This window comes from Salvelinus fontinalis, chromosome 34, assembly GCF_029448725.1.
Source record: "Salvelinus fontinalis isolate EN_2023a chromosome 34, ASM2944872v1, whole genome shotgun sequence".
In the NCBI taxonomy this organism is placed as follows: Eukaryota; Metazoa; Chordata; class Actinopteri; order Salmoniformes; family Salmonidae; genus Salvelinus; species Salvelinus fontinalis.
Window position 1 is genome coordinate 28,219,655 of NC_074698.1, and position 17,194 is coordinate 28,236,848.

Genomic DNA, 17,194 nt, shown 5'->3' on the forward strand with positions numbered 1-17,194 from the left:
CCCCCGCACATTGGCTCAACGGGCTATCTGCATTGTGTCCCGCCACCCACCAATCGCCAACCGCTCTTTTACGCTACTGCTATTCTCTGTTTATCATATATGCATAGTCACTTTAACCATATCTACATGTACATACTACCTCAATTAGCCCGACTAACCGGTGCCTGTATATAGCCTTGCTACTGTTATAGCCTCGCTACTGTATATAGCCTCGCTACTGTTATTTTTCACTGTCTTTTTACTGTTGTTTTTATTTCTTTACTTACCTATTGTTCACCTAATACCTTTTTTGGGGGGGTGGGGGTTGCACTATTGTTTAGAGCCTGTAAGTAAGCATTTCACTGTAAGGAACTGTTGTATTCGGCGCACGTGACAAATAAACTGTGATTTGAAGACACTTGCCAGTTGGTGAGCGCATGCTCAAGGTACACGTCCTGGACCCCAGGAAGAGTAGCTGCTGCTAATAAATACAAATACGTCTGGTTTTGGTAAAAGATTTGTCAAAGGAATGAGACATATCTTTCTTGTCTCAGTTGAATTTATTTGAATTGCTTTTAATTCAATTCTACCTCCTATAATTCAAATTCATTTCAAATTCTGGTTGCTGTGGGATGTGTTTAATTCAAATTCAAATGTTAAATTCATGGGTTGAATTTAATTAAATCAAGGAATTCAAAATCAACCCCAACTTTGGCTCAACACCTGCCATCTCACTGTCTAAGAGGACCACAATGGAAAGACGTTTTTGGCTTTTTATTTAGTTTTTGAAGTGGTAGGATTGTGTGGCCTACCACTTCGTGGCTGAGCTGTTGTTGCTCCGAGACGTTTTTCCACTTCACAATAACAGCACTTACAGTTGACCGGGGCAGGTCTAGCAGGGCAGAAATTTGACAAACTGACTATGCCGTTGCCACGTTGAAAGTCACTGAGCTCTTCAGTAAGGCCGTTATTATACTGCCAATGTTCGTCTATGGAGATTGCATGGCTGTGTGTTTGATTTTATACACCTTGCAGCAACGGGTGTGGCTGAAATAGCCCAATCCACTAATTTGAAGGGATGTGGACATAATTTGTATATATACTGTAGTGTATATAGAACATGATTCTGGAAATGGAAACAGAATTACCACACGTACATATACAACCACAGCACACACACACGCATCTCACTGAGCCTTCCCCGGGGCTTGCTGGCTCCCCAGGTGGGCCCCCACAGGTAGACAGGAGGCTGCATGGAGGGAGAGGGAGCACTGGAGCTCAGTGGAGAGGAGAAACCTGGAGAGAGAGAGGGGGGAAAGAAACCTTTTACACATTACATTCACACAGAAACAGGTGAATAGGCAATAAACAAATCACGTTACCAAGATGGCTTTACATTTCTGAGACATACAGGGGAACCATTGTTGCAGTATATGCATTTATTGTGTCAACAGTTCAGTTGGTATTTTATTGATTCATTTGGACAGAAAAAAGACAATACGAGAATGAGAATTAAAAGACAAAATAAATGTACAAGTGGAGGACGGGTGAAAAACAAACACCGTAAGGGTTTTGTAAAGCACCTCCCTATTTCAAATAGTAATAGAAAACATAGTTATATTTCCCAATGCTTCAACCCAATGACATCTACCAAGGTAATGGTTTGTGTGTGTTAGTGAGAGGTCACGTGGGTAGCCGTGTTTAGCACTGGGTGAAGTTGATTGCATTTGTTTTGGAACCGTGCTGCCTCCCGGGAGTGAGCCAGGTGCCCCGTTGAAAGCCCATGGTGAAGTCAGCTCAAAACAAAAGTGACGTAAGCATGTGGAGTAACGAGTAGGATTCTGTGTATTCACATGCAAAAGAAAAGGAATGAGACTTATCGTTCTTGTCTTAACCTTAACCACACTGCTAACCCTAGTGCCTAGCCTTAACCTTAAATTAAGATTAAAAAGCTCATTTTTGTTTACATAAATTTTTACAACATCAGCAATTTTGACTTTGCAGTTGGCCCTTCTAGTGGAAACCGCTCAGTTATGCCTCCAGGGCAAAACCCATGGCAACCTGGGTCACAACATGACAAAGAACAGCCACACCTACAGTATACCCATACTGCTGTATGCAACACCACATACTCTCGTTGTTCAATGTATTTGCTTGCTGTAAAGAGCCGTGTCAGTAGCACAGAATACATATTTGCTGAAAATTGTCTTTATGTGGTAAGTATCAACATATTTTTGTTTAAACGTTTCACACATTTCACGATCAATTCTCAGTTGATCAGTGTTGCCTCATTTAAAAGAAAGACATAATTTTGCAGTAATTTCAATTTCTTCATGCAATAGGTTTTGATTAGAAGTAGATTATAAATGCCTGAAGTTGCTTAGTACTGCTTTCAGAGTAAGGAAACAAATCAGTCACTTTATGTGATGTGAGTATAACAATATATTTTTTTGTTTTATATAAGTAGCAGTATTAATAAAATAATTTTTAATTAGGGTTAAGCTTGGGCTAAATCAATTCAGATTTTGATTCATATCTTATAAGGTGATAATTAAATGCAAAAATTCCAGCAAACTTGATAAGTAAAATGAGTAATGTAAGAGATTTGCAACTTTGGGTGCATTTGTAAATCAACTGTAGACTGTCAGAGTGCGCCCAGAGTGTGCTCTGGACGTTTGTAAATTTAGAGCGTTGTCAGATGGTCTGTTTGTAAATTCAGAGCATTAATCTCTCTGAGTGTTGGAGTAGGGTTGATCCGAGTGTTATGACCTCATAACACAAGCTAACTGGCTAAAGTTGGTTAGCTTCTCAAAAATAAAAGAACACTGCACATTTTACTTGCTCTTGCAGAGCTGGTAGAGCTGTTAGGATGTTTTCATATTATCAAGAGGGTTCATGACTGTAACTGCGTTAATGGCAACAATGTTTTTGAGTTTTATAGCCAATGTTTACTTATGCCTGTCATAGCAACCAAGTTCAGGGTGTCTGTAAATTCTTCAATCATTCTGCGCTCTGGCACTCAAACCAGTAGATTGCCTGTGTGAATTTACGAACGCACCCTTTATGTAATGTGACTATAAACATTTTTTTTGTTTCAAAGTGGCTGCATGAATTAAGTTAATTTGAATTAGAGTTAAGTTTGAGTAAAATTGGATTCAGATTTTGATTAATATCTTGTAAAGTGATAATTCAATACTAAAGATATTGCAAAAGAGATATGGAAAAGTTATGTTTTACAGACATTATAAAACTGTTCTACTATAGAAAGCAATCTCCACTCTACTGGTGCGTTGGTGAAACATACAATGTCAATTTTTTTAATGGCCAAATCACTTTAAAGTAACGTCGAACCAAATATGGAGTTGATTTCAGTGGATTTTAGGTGATTTGGCAAAAAATATATATATATTGCACAGTTGTCCGCATCACTTCCAATTAGCTAAATTACTGTTTTTTCCAGGCCCATACTTTCAGGGTGAGGAACTATCCCTTTAACATTGAGGGGGAATTCATTAAAAAAATAAAAGCATCTACTATACAGTAACAGCACCATCTAGTGGTCAGAACCTGTTAATGTCAGGATGTAGAATAGGACGTAAACCAAACAACTTCAATGACTAACTTCTATGAACAGGAGGGACCACTAGATGATGTGATAATAGTAAACCTACGGTTGATTTGCTGGAAGGTGTGATGTCCTCAATTAACCACATCATATGAAATCAATCTTGTCTGAATTAAGAAAATGTCATTGACCATTGTAATTATTTTTTATGTATTGTATTGTATAGTGCTCTGCATGCACTCTGACTACTCTGCCAGATCCTCCTCGCTAAAAAGGTTTCTAACCTCAAGGTTCTTTTCCTGGTTAAATCAAATGTCAAATGCACAACTAAATGTAATTTTTATGAAACCTGTGACACTTCCTTTATTGTTTACTTAAAGTTAAAGTTCAGTATTTTACAAATTAATTTTAGATGGTTACTCAACCTGAAAGTAGTCTATTGGCCTGTAAAAAATTGTAACTCCGCGAAGAAAAGAAAATGCCCTGGAAAGAAAAGGTTTGGAAGAGATGGAGGATGGAGTGTAAATCCAGTTTTGTCTGGAAGGGATACAGCTTTTGTCAAAAATTTACTTTTTGTAGCAGGTTAGGAGGAGTAGGTTAAGGTTAGGAAAAGGGTTAGGGCAGGGCCGTCAAACTCATTCCATGGAGGGCCTAGTGTCTGCTGGTTTTTCCCTTTACTTTCAATTGGGCTCCCGAGTGGCGCAGTGGTCACTGCATCTCAGTGCAAGAGGCGTCACTACAGTCCCTGGTTTGGATCCAGGCTGCATCCCATCCGGCCGTGATTGGGAGTCCCATAGGGCGGCGCACAATTGGCCCAGCGTCGTCTGGGTTTGGCCGAGGTAGGCCGTCATTGTAAATAAGAATTTGACCTTAACTGAATTTCCTATTTAAATGAAGGTAAAACAAAATTAAAAAGACCTAGATAACCAGGTGAGGTGAGTTCCTGACTAATCAGTGACCTTAATTCATCAATCAATTACACGGGAGGAGTGAAAGACCGCAGACACTCTGCCCTCCATGGAGTGAGTTTTATATGTGGTGCATCAGGAAAATTCTCAGCAACAAGAGTGATCAAGTTAAGATATTTAATTCCCAAAATATTTCTCTCTCTCATAACTTCATAATACATTTTAACAGTATAAGTCAAACAATAAGTGGTAAAAACTCTGATAGACTTGCATTCAGATGAACAGTTTACTCATGTGAGAATAAATATGTCTCTGTGCGTCTAACTACTCTTTGAAATTTGATGTGAAAAATTCCTGCTAACATCCTACAATAACAAAATGGTTAGGAATCACAAGAACATGAGCACTTGATTTTCTCTTGAAAATGAAGCTTAAATACTGAATGATATGTGCTTTTGTTGTTTTAATAAATCATCATGTTAATCTTTATAGTTCCACTTGCACCTTTTGGAATAAAGGTAACGTGATATTTCCGACCACACATATGTAAACTGTACTATGTTTCTCTCCCTTCATAGTGACGTCTCATGGCATCATTTGATTTCGTCAGAGACATATTAACTGAGTGGAACCACAGGGACTTGATTCAGAGGTTTGAAGGTGAAGATATTTGTGATGTGTTATTATACTTTGTATAATACATTGTGTAATAATACAATTATTGATTGCTTTGATTAAAATAATGTATATATTGTACATTGTAATATTATACATTAAAGTAAATATAACACCTGAATTGTAAACACGTATGTTTATTTGTTAATTTGATACAGTCATTCTTATTTTCTGATATTAACATGCCTAAAATGTATATTTCCTGATTTTCAGATGAAGAAATTGATGAAGAAGGTTTCCTCTCCCTTGAGGAGACTGACCTCATGAAGTTGATCCCAAAAACAGGACCACGGTCTAGATTTAGAAAAAAACACAACGCATTTCTGAAGGTACTTTACAAACTAGGTGTACAATAACTACTGTTACACAGAGTCACTGGGTGGTCTATATTTATCAGTACTGCATCAGTAGTGCAGAATAAACTTTTTGCATTTAGTTCTCAGCTGTGACATTGTACTCTGGCATGTACACTGCACTGGCATATTTTTTCAGTTTACAAATGTTTTAGCATAACAGCCGATTTTGCGTTAAACAGGTAGGATCTTAATTGGAGTCTGTTTGCTACAGCAGAAAAATAATCCTAAAGCAACAGGAAATGTGAATTATTATGTGCATTATAATTCATGGACATTTTTGTAGAAGTTGATACATTTTTCGAAAGGGAGAATCAACTGTGATTCTCATATTCTCATATTAACAAGTGAGACCTCTCACTTCACCACTTCCTGTCTGCTGCAAAAGAGACAGATTGGAATGCCTGACTGAAATACAGAACAAATGGACCTTTGTTGTAAATTAGTTATCTTAGAATTGTTTTTATAAAATGCGGGACATGATTGTTTGGTTATGGAACGTGGGGCAACAGGCCAAAATGCAGATCTGTCCCACACAATCTGGGACATGTGATCATGAGACATATAACTGAGACATATAATGTTTTTAACTGCAGAAACGGCAGCAACCCAATGATGACAAGAACATTCAAGAGACCACGTCGTTATCAGCCTCCATTGAGGACTCCAAGAGTTCCTCAGGAAATGTACACTTTTTACCCTCCTATATAACCATTTACATGACACCTCAGCCCTAAAGTACCATTAATAAACTTAACCAAATGCATAGTTTTTATTTAGATAACCATACAGACCTTTATATTTGTCACCCCTATAACCCAACATGGCTTCTGTCCCCAGGTTACTGGTGAGATGATCAATCAAGAGGCTTGTCAAAAGGCCGTCATAAAACCCCTCGGAAATCAACCTCCTAAATGCTCAGAGACTGAAAGGTAAGCAACACATCGTTCCTTTATTCATCACTGACTACATATAATGTCCCGTTGGAATGGACAAAATGACAATTGTTGTGACTCTGTCGCCAGGTCATTGGATAAACGCTTTTGTACACTTGGAGGAAGTGTGCCCACAACCGACACCTCTGGAGTGGAAGAAACACTACATGACCAGGTGGGTAAAATCTAGAGCTCATTTGTCTGTGCTCACAACTAAGGCAGAGCTGAGTGGTGATCCCAAGGCATCACTTCTTGGGATGTGTCATGCTATTTAACAGAGATGGACTATCATACATTAAGCTTAGGATCTTAGTGCACTCCAGAGGGACTAAGTTAATAACAATGAAATGCATTTATCAAGCGCTTTACATTTCAGTCATTTGGCAGACACTCTTATGCAGAGCGACTTACTTGAGCAATTAGGGTTAAGGTCCTCGCTCAAGGGCAAGTGCTTTTTCACCTAGTCGGCTTGGGGATTCAAACCAGTAACCTTTCGGTTACTCGCCCAACGCTCTTAATCCGCAAGGTGACCTGCCACTTTCTCATAGTCGCAACACTATACAACAAAGGATACCTGGGGCGGCTGCCTGCTTGTCAGGGACCAGTGGTGTAAATGGATCCTGGTAAGAGAGAGACTCTGTACCCCGACATTGAACTGCTTTCTGTGTCACTGCGACCCTACTATCTGCCCCGTGAGATCCCCCAATTGTTTGCTACCGTTGTGTACATTCAACCTAAAGCTAATATAACAAAGGTATCAGAGATTATTTATAATCTGTCACAAAAACTGGAATCCATCTCCACCAACGCACCCAAATGTATTTTTGGGGATTTTATCAACTGTACCTTGCACAAAGTCCTGCGCACATACCATCAGTATGTGAAATGTCACACTAGGAAAAATAGGACTCTTGACTTGTGCTATGGGACAATACCAAATGCGTTTTCTGCCACCACCAGACCTCCCCTGGGGACATCAGACCACAATGTGGTCTACCTCAGGCCAACCTACTGTTGGCTCCTGGAGAGGGAGAAACCCACAGTTAAAACTGTCCAGATCTGGAATGACAACAGTAACACTTGTCTCCAGGGGTGTTTTGACTGTACATGTGGGAGGATTTGAGGACAGCAGCTCTGATCTTGATGAACTCACAGATGTTGTTTCAGACTATGTAAACTTCTGTGTTGAGTCAGTTGTGCCTACTAAAACCTGTAAAAATCTTCCCTAACAACAAGCCTTGGGTATCAAAACATCTAAAATCACTACTTGATAGGAAGAAGGCAGTTTATGCTGAGGGTGATAGACAGGCTTTAAGAGATGTACAATGTGAGATCAAAAGACAGATACTGGTGGACAAGGAGGCATACAAGCAAAGGGTGGAGAGGACCCTCTCCTCAGGAAACGCAAGGGTGGCCTGGCAAAGGGATTATATCCATGGCTAGTGCCCCCCACATAGGCAGGGGAAAAACCAGTGCTGACCTTGGGAGATATGAGGGCCATAACATGGCTAATGAACTGAATGTTTCTCTAGATTTGAATCAGACAACTTTGTGATGGAGGTAAAGCAAATGGAAGCATTATTACAAATGTTTGAGAGAGTTGTTGTTAAACATTCCAAAAGTATTAAAGAAAATCCATCTCAAACCAAAACAAATTTTTGTGGAATGATTCCTTTAATAACCTGTTGATTATCTATGTGTTTCTTCAGAGTGAACCCTCAACCAGTAAAATACTCCCTCAAGTGAATATTTCAGGTAAAAAGCACAGATGTTTCAGATTTACACGTAAAGAAAAACACAAAAATACTAGTTTTAGAAGACGACAATGAGAAACGTGTAAAGTGATACTATATATATATATATTTTTACAATAAAAATCACTCCGTTAATCATAAGTCATACTAATGAATTATAAGGTACTTTACACCAACTTAATATAGCCACACAGAAGAAAGGCACATGGACACCCACACTTAAGGTTGACTTGGTTTTTATCTGCAGTAAAAGATATCAAACAGTGAAGACAGGCATTGACAGGACGGTCACAGCCACACGTTCACTGCACTCAGAATATCTCTCTCAGACTCAATGCACAAAGTGATCATATAGTATACATGCGTTGTGATTAGAAAATAACAAAAATACAGTAAAGCATTCCTGCAGTAGAAGATATCAAACAGTGATGACAGGCATTGACAGGACGGTCACAGCCACACGTTCACTGGTTAGGTAGGACACAAGATATATTTTAGATAGCAACAGTAATGATACATGCCCTTAATGTGAAGTGACATCAATCCATAAATACAGAGCACAAGTACAACCCTTTCTATATAAACCTTTTAAGGTAGTAAGAAAATAAACATTCACTTAATATTTACAGTGCACTGACTGAGCGGTGTTAACCACACAGCTTGTGTAGCAAAATAAATGTACACGTTATTCAAACATTGCACCCACACTGCTGGCGTCAATGAACGTCTGCGTAGCCAGGCATTTAAATAGAACTTTGTTCTTTTTGTGATGCTTCATGCGCTGGAAGTCCTGCCTCTCCCGTCTCATAATTGTTTTTTAGGAGAATATACACACATGGGTGATTGAAAGATGAACTGAGGTCCATATAAAGTCCGAAGAAGAAGCCTGAAGGAGGAGAGATTACTAGAAACGAACTCGGTTTACCATTTTATCTGTGGATTAACTGTCTGTCTAGAGGACCTTGTACCTTTCAGGTAAAATAACAACCCAATGTTTATACCCCTATACAAATTAGCTAGCAACAACAAGCTAGCTAGCTAAATTGCCATGAATGTTTAATGCTTTTTGACCTATCCCCAAATTAATATAGCGGGTTCAGAGTTTGTTTTTATATTTCAACCTGCATGTCCTGATTGCGTCTGGTGTGGGTGGACAAAATCAACATGCGCGCGATGGCGGCATGTGACGGTGCTAGTTAGATTGTCATTAACATGGCCAGCTAAACCAGCAAACACTTTATTAACATGTAAAAATAGGCTTTAAATACATTAACGGCAACATAAATATATACATAGTCACATTCACTATTGACTTTGGAATATATGAAAACATTTTTCAAATACACTATTGTGTTATACAGTTCTAAACCGTTTTATGAACAGAGGAAGGAGATATGAACCTGCTCTCACAATATCGCTTTCAGATTGAAGAGCAGGCAGACCAACTTTCCAAATAGTGGAAAAGCACTCAAAACCCACTAGTTGTTATTTCAAGGAAAATAATACAAAAATGGTAAGGCTGAAGACCTCTCATATTGCCAACTTTACTACAATGGCAACAAATATTTGATGAATTCGACAACACATAATGAAAGGAAAGGTTATTAATATCACATATTTTCCTGAAGTGAATGGTTTCATCCACTACTCTGCCTGCGAACAGCGGGGTTCTTTGATATCTACGTTGCGCGCATTTTCTACATTTTCACTTTGTCACACAAGTACCATTTGTGACTTATACCATGCAGTAAGTAGACAATCTTAAATGCTTTTTCACCGACTGATACAACTAATTTGCATAACAGCATTGGCTATAACGAGATTGGAAGATCTGTCACTGCTGTTGGATGGTTTGTGTATTCATTAATAAAATATGTTTCCAATTGTTTCCAGGCAAAAGGAAATCTGATGAGACTGATGCAAACAAACAAACAAAGAAACGTGTTGCTGCATCCAGAATAACTGAAATATTTGGTAGGTGGATGGTGTTTATATGGACCACAATAATTGTAACCCTTTACAGTTGTGGGAATTGATCTATATGCATAGGGCTGAATTGAAATGTTTCTTACAGAAGAAATATGGAAAGCATATGCATAACCATGGTAGCAATTAAAAGGGAACAGTTTGGAGATTATGGGAAAAGCATTAGACTAAAGGTGATCAAATCAAATCAAATGTATTTATATAGCCCTTCGTACATCAGCTAACATCTCAAAGTGCTGTACAGAAACCCAGCCTAAAACCCCAAACAGCAAGCAATGCAGGTGTAGAAGCACGGTGGCTAGGAAATGCTCCCTAGAAAGGCCAAAACCTAGGAAGAAACCTAGAGAGGAACCAGGCTATGAGGGGTGGCCAGTCCTCTTCTGGCTGTGCCGGGTGGAGATTATAACAACATGGCCAAGATGTTCAAATGTTCATAAATGACCAGCATGGTCAAATAATAATAATCACAGTAGTTATCGAGGGTGTAGCAAGTCAGCACCTCAGGAGTAAATGTCAGTTGGCTTTTCATAGCCGATCATTAAGAGTATCTCTACCGCTCTTGCGGTCTCCAGAGAGTTGAAAACAGCAGGTCTGGGACAGGTAGCACGTCCGGTGGATAGGTCAGTGTTCCATAGCCGCAGGCAGAACAGTTGAAACTGGAACAGCAGCAAGGCCAGGTGGACTGGGGACAGCAAGGAGTCATCATGCCAGGTAGTCCTGACGCATGGTCCTAGGGCTCAGGTCCTCCGAGAGAGAGAAAGAAAGAGAGGAGAGAATTAGAGAAAGCATACTTAAATTCACACAGGACACCGGATAAGACAGGAGAAGTACTCCAGATATAACAAACTGACCCTAGCCCCCCGACACATAAACTACTGCAGCATAAATACTGGAGGCTGAGACAGGAGGGGTCAGGAGACACTGTGGTGACACAACAGTACACCTGAATCCAAACATTACACTGATTGATTTTATGTGCATTTTACATTTACTGTACTATTTACCACATTTGTTTATAACGAAACTGAAAAATCATCTGGACACATTTAATAACATGATAAGAATAGTCTTGGAAAATTTGGGAGAGGTGCAACATAAGACAAAAAAATGACAAGGGTTTGAGTGAGAGGACTAACTGGTGTCTCCAAGTGGCCACACACCTCTCCAAAGTGTGCACAGTTCCTAAGTAATTTCAATGTATTTTTATGACTGAAAGAAGAGTCTTCAACGATAAGGTGCTTTTTTTCAGCTCTCCTAGCTGTGCTGTTGAGGAACTAGCGCAAGCACACTTGTAGTTGTTTGGAAAAGAGCCCTTCATCCCCATGATCACACAATTACTGTTGTTTACGCGATCCAAAAACGGTCCATTATAAATCGCAATCTGGGTCAGGTCAGCATAATTTGAAAGCTTGTTCTATTGCCAACATGACTAGCTAAATTATAAAGTATGATATTACAATGTTAGGCTTTCACAAGGTCACTCAGAGAAGCAGATTGAATAATGAGTCATGAGTGCATTCAGATTTCTTCATAATACAAACACAGGCTCATTCTGTTCAAGACAACCCAGTTTATAATACCAAATCAAATCAAATCAAATTTTATTAGTCACATACACATGGTTAGCAGATGTTAATGCGAGTGTAGCGAAATGCTTGTGCTTCTAGTTCCGACAATGCAGTAATAACCAACAGTAATCTAACCTAACAATTCCACAACTACTACCTTACACACACACACAAGTGTAAAGGGATAAAGAATATGTACATAAAGATATATGAATGAGTGGTGGTACAGAACGGCATGGCAGATGCAGTAGATGGTATAGAGTACGGTATATACATATGAGATGAGTACTGTAGGGTATGTAAACATAAAGTGGCATAGTTTAAAGTGGCTAGTGGTACATGTATTGCATAAAGATGGCAAGATGCAGTAGATGATATAGAGTACAGTATATACATATGAGATGGGTAATGTAGGGTATGTAAACATTGTATTAAGTGGCATTGCTTAAAGTGGCTAGTGGTACATTTTTACATAATTTCCATCAATTCCCATTTTTAAAGTGGCTGGAGTTGAGTCAGTATGTTGGCAGCGGCCGCTAAATGTTAGTGGTGGCTGTTTAACAGTCTGATGGCCTTGAGATAGAAGCTGTTTTTCAGTCTCTCGGTCCCTGCTTTGATGCACCTGTACTGACCTCGCCTTCTGGATGATAGCGGGGTGAACAGGCAGTGGCTTGGGTGGTTGTTGTCCTTGATGATCTTTATGGCCTTCCTGTGACATCGGGTGGTGTAGGTGTCCTGGAGGGCAGGTAGTTTGCCCCTGGTGATGCGTTCTGCAGACCTCACTACCCTCTGGAGAGCCTTACGGTTGTGGGCGGAGCAGTTGCCGTACCAGGCGGTGATACAGCCCGACAGGATGCTCTCGATTGTGCATCTGTAGAAGTTTGTGAGTGCTTTTGGTGACAAGCCGAATTTCTTCAGCCTCCTGAGGTTGAAGAGGCGCTGCTGCGCCTTCTTCACAACGCTGTCTGTGTGGGTGGACCAATTCAGTTTGTCCGTGATGTGTACACCGAGGAACTTAAAACTTTCCACCTTCTCCACTACTGACCCGTCGATGTGGATAGGGGGGTGCTCCCTCTGCTGTTTCCTGAAGTCCACAATCATCTCCTTTGTTTTGTTGACGTTGAGTGTGAGGTTATTTTCCTGACACCACACTCCGAGGGCCCTCACCTCCTCCCTGTAGGCCGTCTCGTCGTTGTTGGTAATCAAGCCTACCACTGTAGTGTCATCCGCAAACTTGATGATTGAGTTGGAGGCGTGCATGGCCACGCAGTCGTGGGTGAACAGGGAGTACAGGAGAGGGCTCAGAACGCACCCTTGTGGGGCCCCAGTGTTGAGGATCAGCGGGGTGGAGATGTTGTTACCTACCCTCACCACCTGGGGGCGGCCCGTCAGGAAGTCCAGGACCCAGTTGCACAGGGCGGGGTCGAGACCCAGGGTCTCGAGCTTGATGACGAGTTTGGAGGGTACTATGGTGTTAAATGCTGAGCTGTAATCGATGAACAGCATTCTCACATGGGTATTCCTCTTGTCCAGATGGGTTAGGGCAGTGTGCAGTGTGGTTGCGATTGCGTCGTCTGTGGACCTATTGGGTCGGTAAGCAAATTGGAGTGGGTCTAGGGTGTCCGGTAGGGTGGAGGTGATATGGTCCTTGACTAGTCTCTCAAAGCACTTCATGATGACGGAAGTGAGTGCTACGGGGCGGTAGTCGTTTAGCTCAGTTACCTTAGCTTTCTTGGGAACAGGAACAATGGTGGCCCTCTTGAAGCATGTGGGAACAGCAGACTGGGATAAGGATTGATTGAATATGTCCGTAAACACACCAGCCAGCTGGTCTGCGCATGCTCTGAGGACGCGGCTGGGAATGCCGTCTGGGCCTGCAGCCTTGCGAGGGTTGACACGTTTAAATGTTTTACTCACCTCGGCTGCAGTGAAGGAGAGCCCGCAGGTTTTGGTAGGGGGCCGTGTCAGTGGCACTGTATTGTCCTCAAAGCGGGCAAAAAAGTTGTTTAGCCTGTCTGGGAGCAAGACATCCTGGTCCGCGACGGGGCTGGTTTTCTTTTTGTAATCCGTGATTGACTGTAGACCCTGCCACATACCTCTTGTGTCTGAGCTGTTGAATTGCGACTCGATTTTGTCTCTGTACTGAGACTTAGCCTGTTTGATTGCCTTGCGGAGAGAATAGCTACACTGTTTGTATTCGGTCATGCTTCCGGTCACCTTGCCCTGGTTAAAAGCAGTGGTTCGCGCTTTCAGTTTCATGCGAATGCTGCCGTCAATCCACGGTTTCTGGTTTGGGAATGTTTTTATCGTTGCTGTGGGTACGACATCGTCAATGCACTTCCTAATGAACTCGCTCACCGAATCAGCATATTCGTCAATATTGTTGTTGGACGCGATGCGGAACATATTCCAATCCGCGTGATCGAAGCAGTCTTGAAGCGTGGATTCAGATTGGTCGGACCAGCGTTGAACAGACCTGAGCGCGGGAGCTTGTTGTTTGAGTTTCTGTTTGTAGGCTGGAATCAACAAAATGGAGTCGTGGTCAGCTTTTCCGAAAGGGGGGCGGGGGAGGGCCTTATAAGCGTCGCGGAAATTAGTATAACAATGGTCTAGTGTTTTTCCAGCCCTGGTAGCACAATCGATATGCTGATAGAATTTAGGGAGTTTTGTTTTTAGATTAGCCTTGTTAAAATCCCCAGCTACGATGAATGCAGCCTCAGGGTGTGTGGTTTCCAGTTTACAAAGAGTCAGATAAAGTTCGTTCAGGGCCATCGATGTGTCTGCTTGGGGGGGAATATATACGGCTGTGATTATGATTGAAGAGAATTCCCTTGGTAGATAATGCGGTCGACATTTGATACCATGTACTCTTGTAACTGTACATCAAACATATTATCATTAACCTTGACACTCTATATTACATGAGGTTTATGATATACATTAAGAATGTGAAGTGCACATTTGGACACATTTGGACGGATGTTTGGCTTGCTTGGATGATATCAAAGCGTTATTTAAGATCATCCTCAACGTCTCATCTTTCAAAAAACATTGTTCTCTTCATTTACAGTATTTTCCTCACTCAGACAACAATTTTGTTTTGCAAAAGTTTCCCAATTAGTGGAAGGATGGGGGCAACTTCTTGTCCCGCGCAGTGTTCAAGTTCAGAATGTCTGTCAGTCTAAACCCCTACAGAGCTGTGAAGTGGAGACCCTGACCTCTGACCTCAGCATGTTACTGTACAGCCACTGCGTTACAATTTAGGCACTTATCACTTATTTTCAATCCAGTGGAGTACTCCTTTAACTCAAGACCTGGTACAAGTGTAAAGGGCTAAAAATTATTTTAATTCGAAACCATTTAAGATAATTTATTGTAGAAATTACTAATTGAGAATCCTACAAACGTACATGACTGTTCAGTTCACTGTTCACTGTTTACAGGTTGCACAGTTGGAGAAGCTACAATTACAGTTCACTACAAAATCAAAGTTTTTCAGATGTTTTCAGACCTCCAAAGTGATGTTATTAAGTCCAGTGTTCTGCTCTTGTAGCCATCTCTATAACAGTAGTAAATACTCATTTAACTCAACATATGCTGTGAATTTTTCTAACATCAGTAAACAGCAAAATGTTCTCAGTTTATGATATAGCCGATCTGAACGCCACTGTGCATTATAGCTGGTTGGTGACCTGTGTTTAACTCTGCCAGAAATTGAAACCAAGACAGAGGTGAAGAAGATCATGCAACGTGTCAAAAGCAAACTTGATGATCTGCCTTCTACAAAACTCATTGACTTCCTCAGGTAAGCATTTTTAAATGTGGAGAGAAAACACACGAAGAGAGATGCATACAGGCCACTAAATTGCTTTAATTGTTTCCGTCTTTCATTTCTAACAGAGGTAAAATCCAAACTTTGGAGAAAGACAAAAAAGAGATAGTGGGTGTTTTTGGGAAGACTGGAGCTGGTAAGAGCTTCTTGATTAACACCATCTTGGGTGAGCAGAAACTGCTGCCCTCTGGAAACCAAGGGGCGTGCACCTCGGTCATGATTCAGGTGGAGACCAATATGACAGACTCGGACTCAAAATACATCGCAGAGATTGAGTTCATGACAGAGGAGGTAATAGCATCTGTTTACATCTCACACTGTTTTGGAAGTGGTGTCATGAGGAATAGTACAATGAATTAAAATCCTTTTTTGAAACATCAAAAACTAATATCTGAATCGAGGTCTGTCATTGACCCAATTGACACCTTGCATTAATTTAAAAAAAGAATCAACAATATAAGAAACAACAATACAATGTACATCATGGCACAGATTTGGGGGGAGGGGGTTCTCGCTAGAAGAGCTGGTACTCTTAAATATTTATTCCAGGATCCACATCAAAATATTTAAGGGCATATCTGTCACGATCGTTAGAATGAGCGGACCAAGGCGCAGCGTACATAGAGTTCCACATGTTTATTTAAATGAAACTCACCAACAAAACAATAAACAGCAAACGAAACATGGCGTCTGGAGTGCTCACAGGCACTACACAAAAACAAGATCCCACAAACAGGTGGGAAAAGGCTGCCTAAATATGATCCCCAATCAGAGACAACGATAGACAGCTGCCTCTGATTGGGAACCATACCAGGCTAACAAAGAAATAGAAAACATAGATTGCCCACCCTAGTCACACCCTGACCTAACCAAAAAGAGAATTAAGGATCTCTAAAGTCAGGGCGTGACCATATCCAATGGGTTGCTCTGCCCATACAGTCATGAGGATGTCTTAAATTGGAGGGAAAAGTGAGATCCGGACACAGTGCAGACACAATGCAGCCAACAATCCAATCAATTGATTTCCCCCCATCTATTGTCAGAGTTCGTACTGCTAGGTGACCTAAATTGGGATATGCTCAACACCCTGGCCATCCTACAATCTAAGCTATAAGCCCTCAATCTCACACAAATTATCAAGGAACCTACCAGGTACAACCCAAATCCGTAAACATGGGCACACTCATAGATATCATCCTGACCAACTTGCCCTCTAAATACACCTCTGCTGTTTTCAACCAGGATCTCAGCAATCACTGCCTCATTGCCTGTGTCCGTTATGGGTCCGCAATTAAACGATCACCCCTCATCACTGTCAAACGCTCCCTAAAATACTTCTGCGAGCAGGCCTTTCTAATCGACCTGGCCCGGGTATGCTGGAAGGATATTGACCTCATCCCGTCAGTAGAGGGTGCCTGGTTGTTTTTTAAAAGTGCTTTCCTCGCCATCTTAAATAAGCATGCCCCTTTCAAAAAATGTAGAACTAAGAACAGATATAGCCTTTGGTTCACTCCAGACTTGACTGCCCTTGACCAGCACAAAAACACCTTGTGGCGTACTGCACTAGCTTCAAATAGTCCCTGCGATATGCAACTTTTCAGGGAAGTCGGGAACCAATACACAGAGTCAGTTAGGAAAG

At 41.0% G+C, this 17,194-nt stretch overlaps 1 protein-coding gene across 1 annotated transcript in view; it reads left to right on the forward strand.

The window, feature by feature from the left end:
• The first annotated feature begins 416 nt into the window (after positions 1 to 416).
• LOC129832780 (nuclear GTPase SLIP-GC-like) overlaps positions 417 to 17,194 on the forward strand; it is a 59,803-nt gene continuing 43,025 nt past the window's right edge. Inside the window, exons 1-6 of the mRNA XM_055896777.1 lie at positions 417 to 425; positions 6,077 to 6,166; positions 6,321 to 6,327; positions 10,063 to 10,143; positions 15,435 to 15,528; positions 15,624 to 15,846. Of these exons, the coding sequence (XP_055752752.1) occupies positions 417 to 425; positions 6,077 to 6,166; positions 6,321 to 6,327; positions 10,063 to 10,143; positions 15,435 to 15,528; positions 15,624 to 15,846 (504 nt within the window). The remainder of the gene's footprint in view (positions 426 to 6,076; positions 6,167 to 6,320; positions 6,328 to 10,062; positions 10,144 to 15,434; positions 15,529 to 15,623; positions 15,847 to 17,194) is intronic.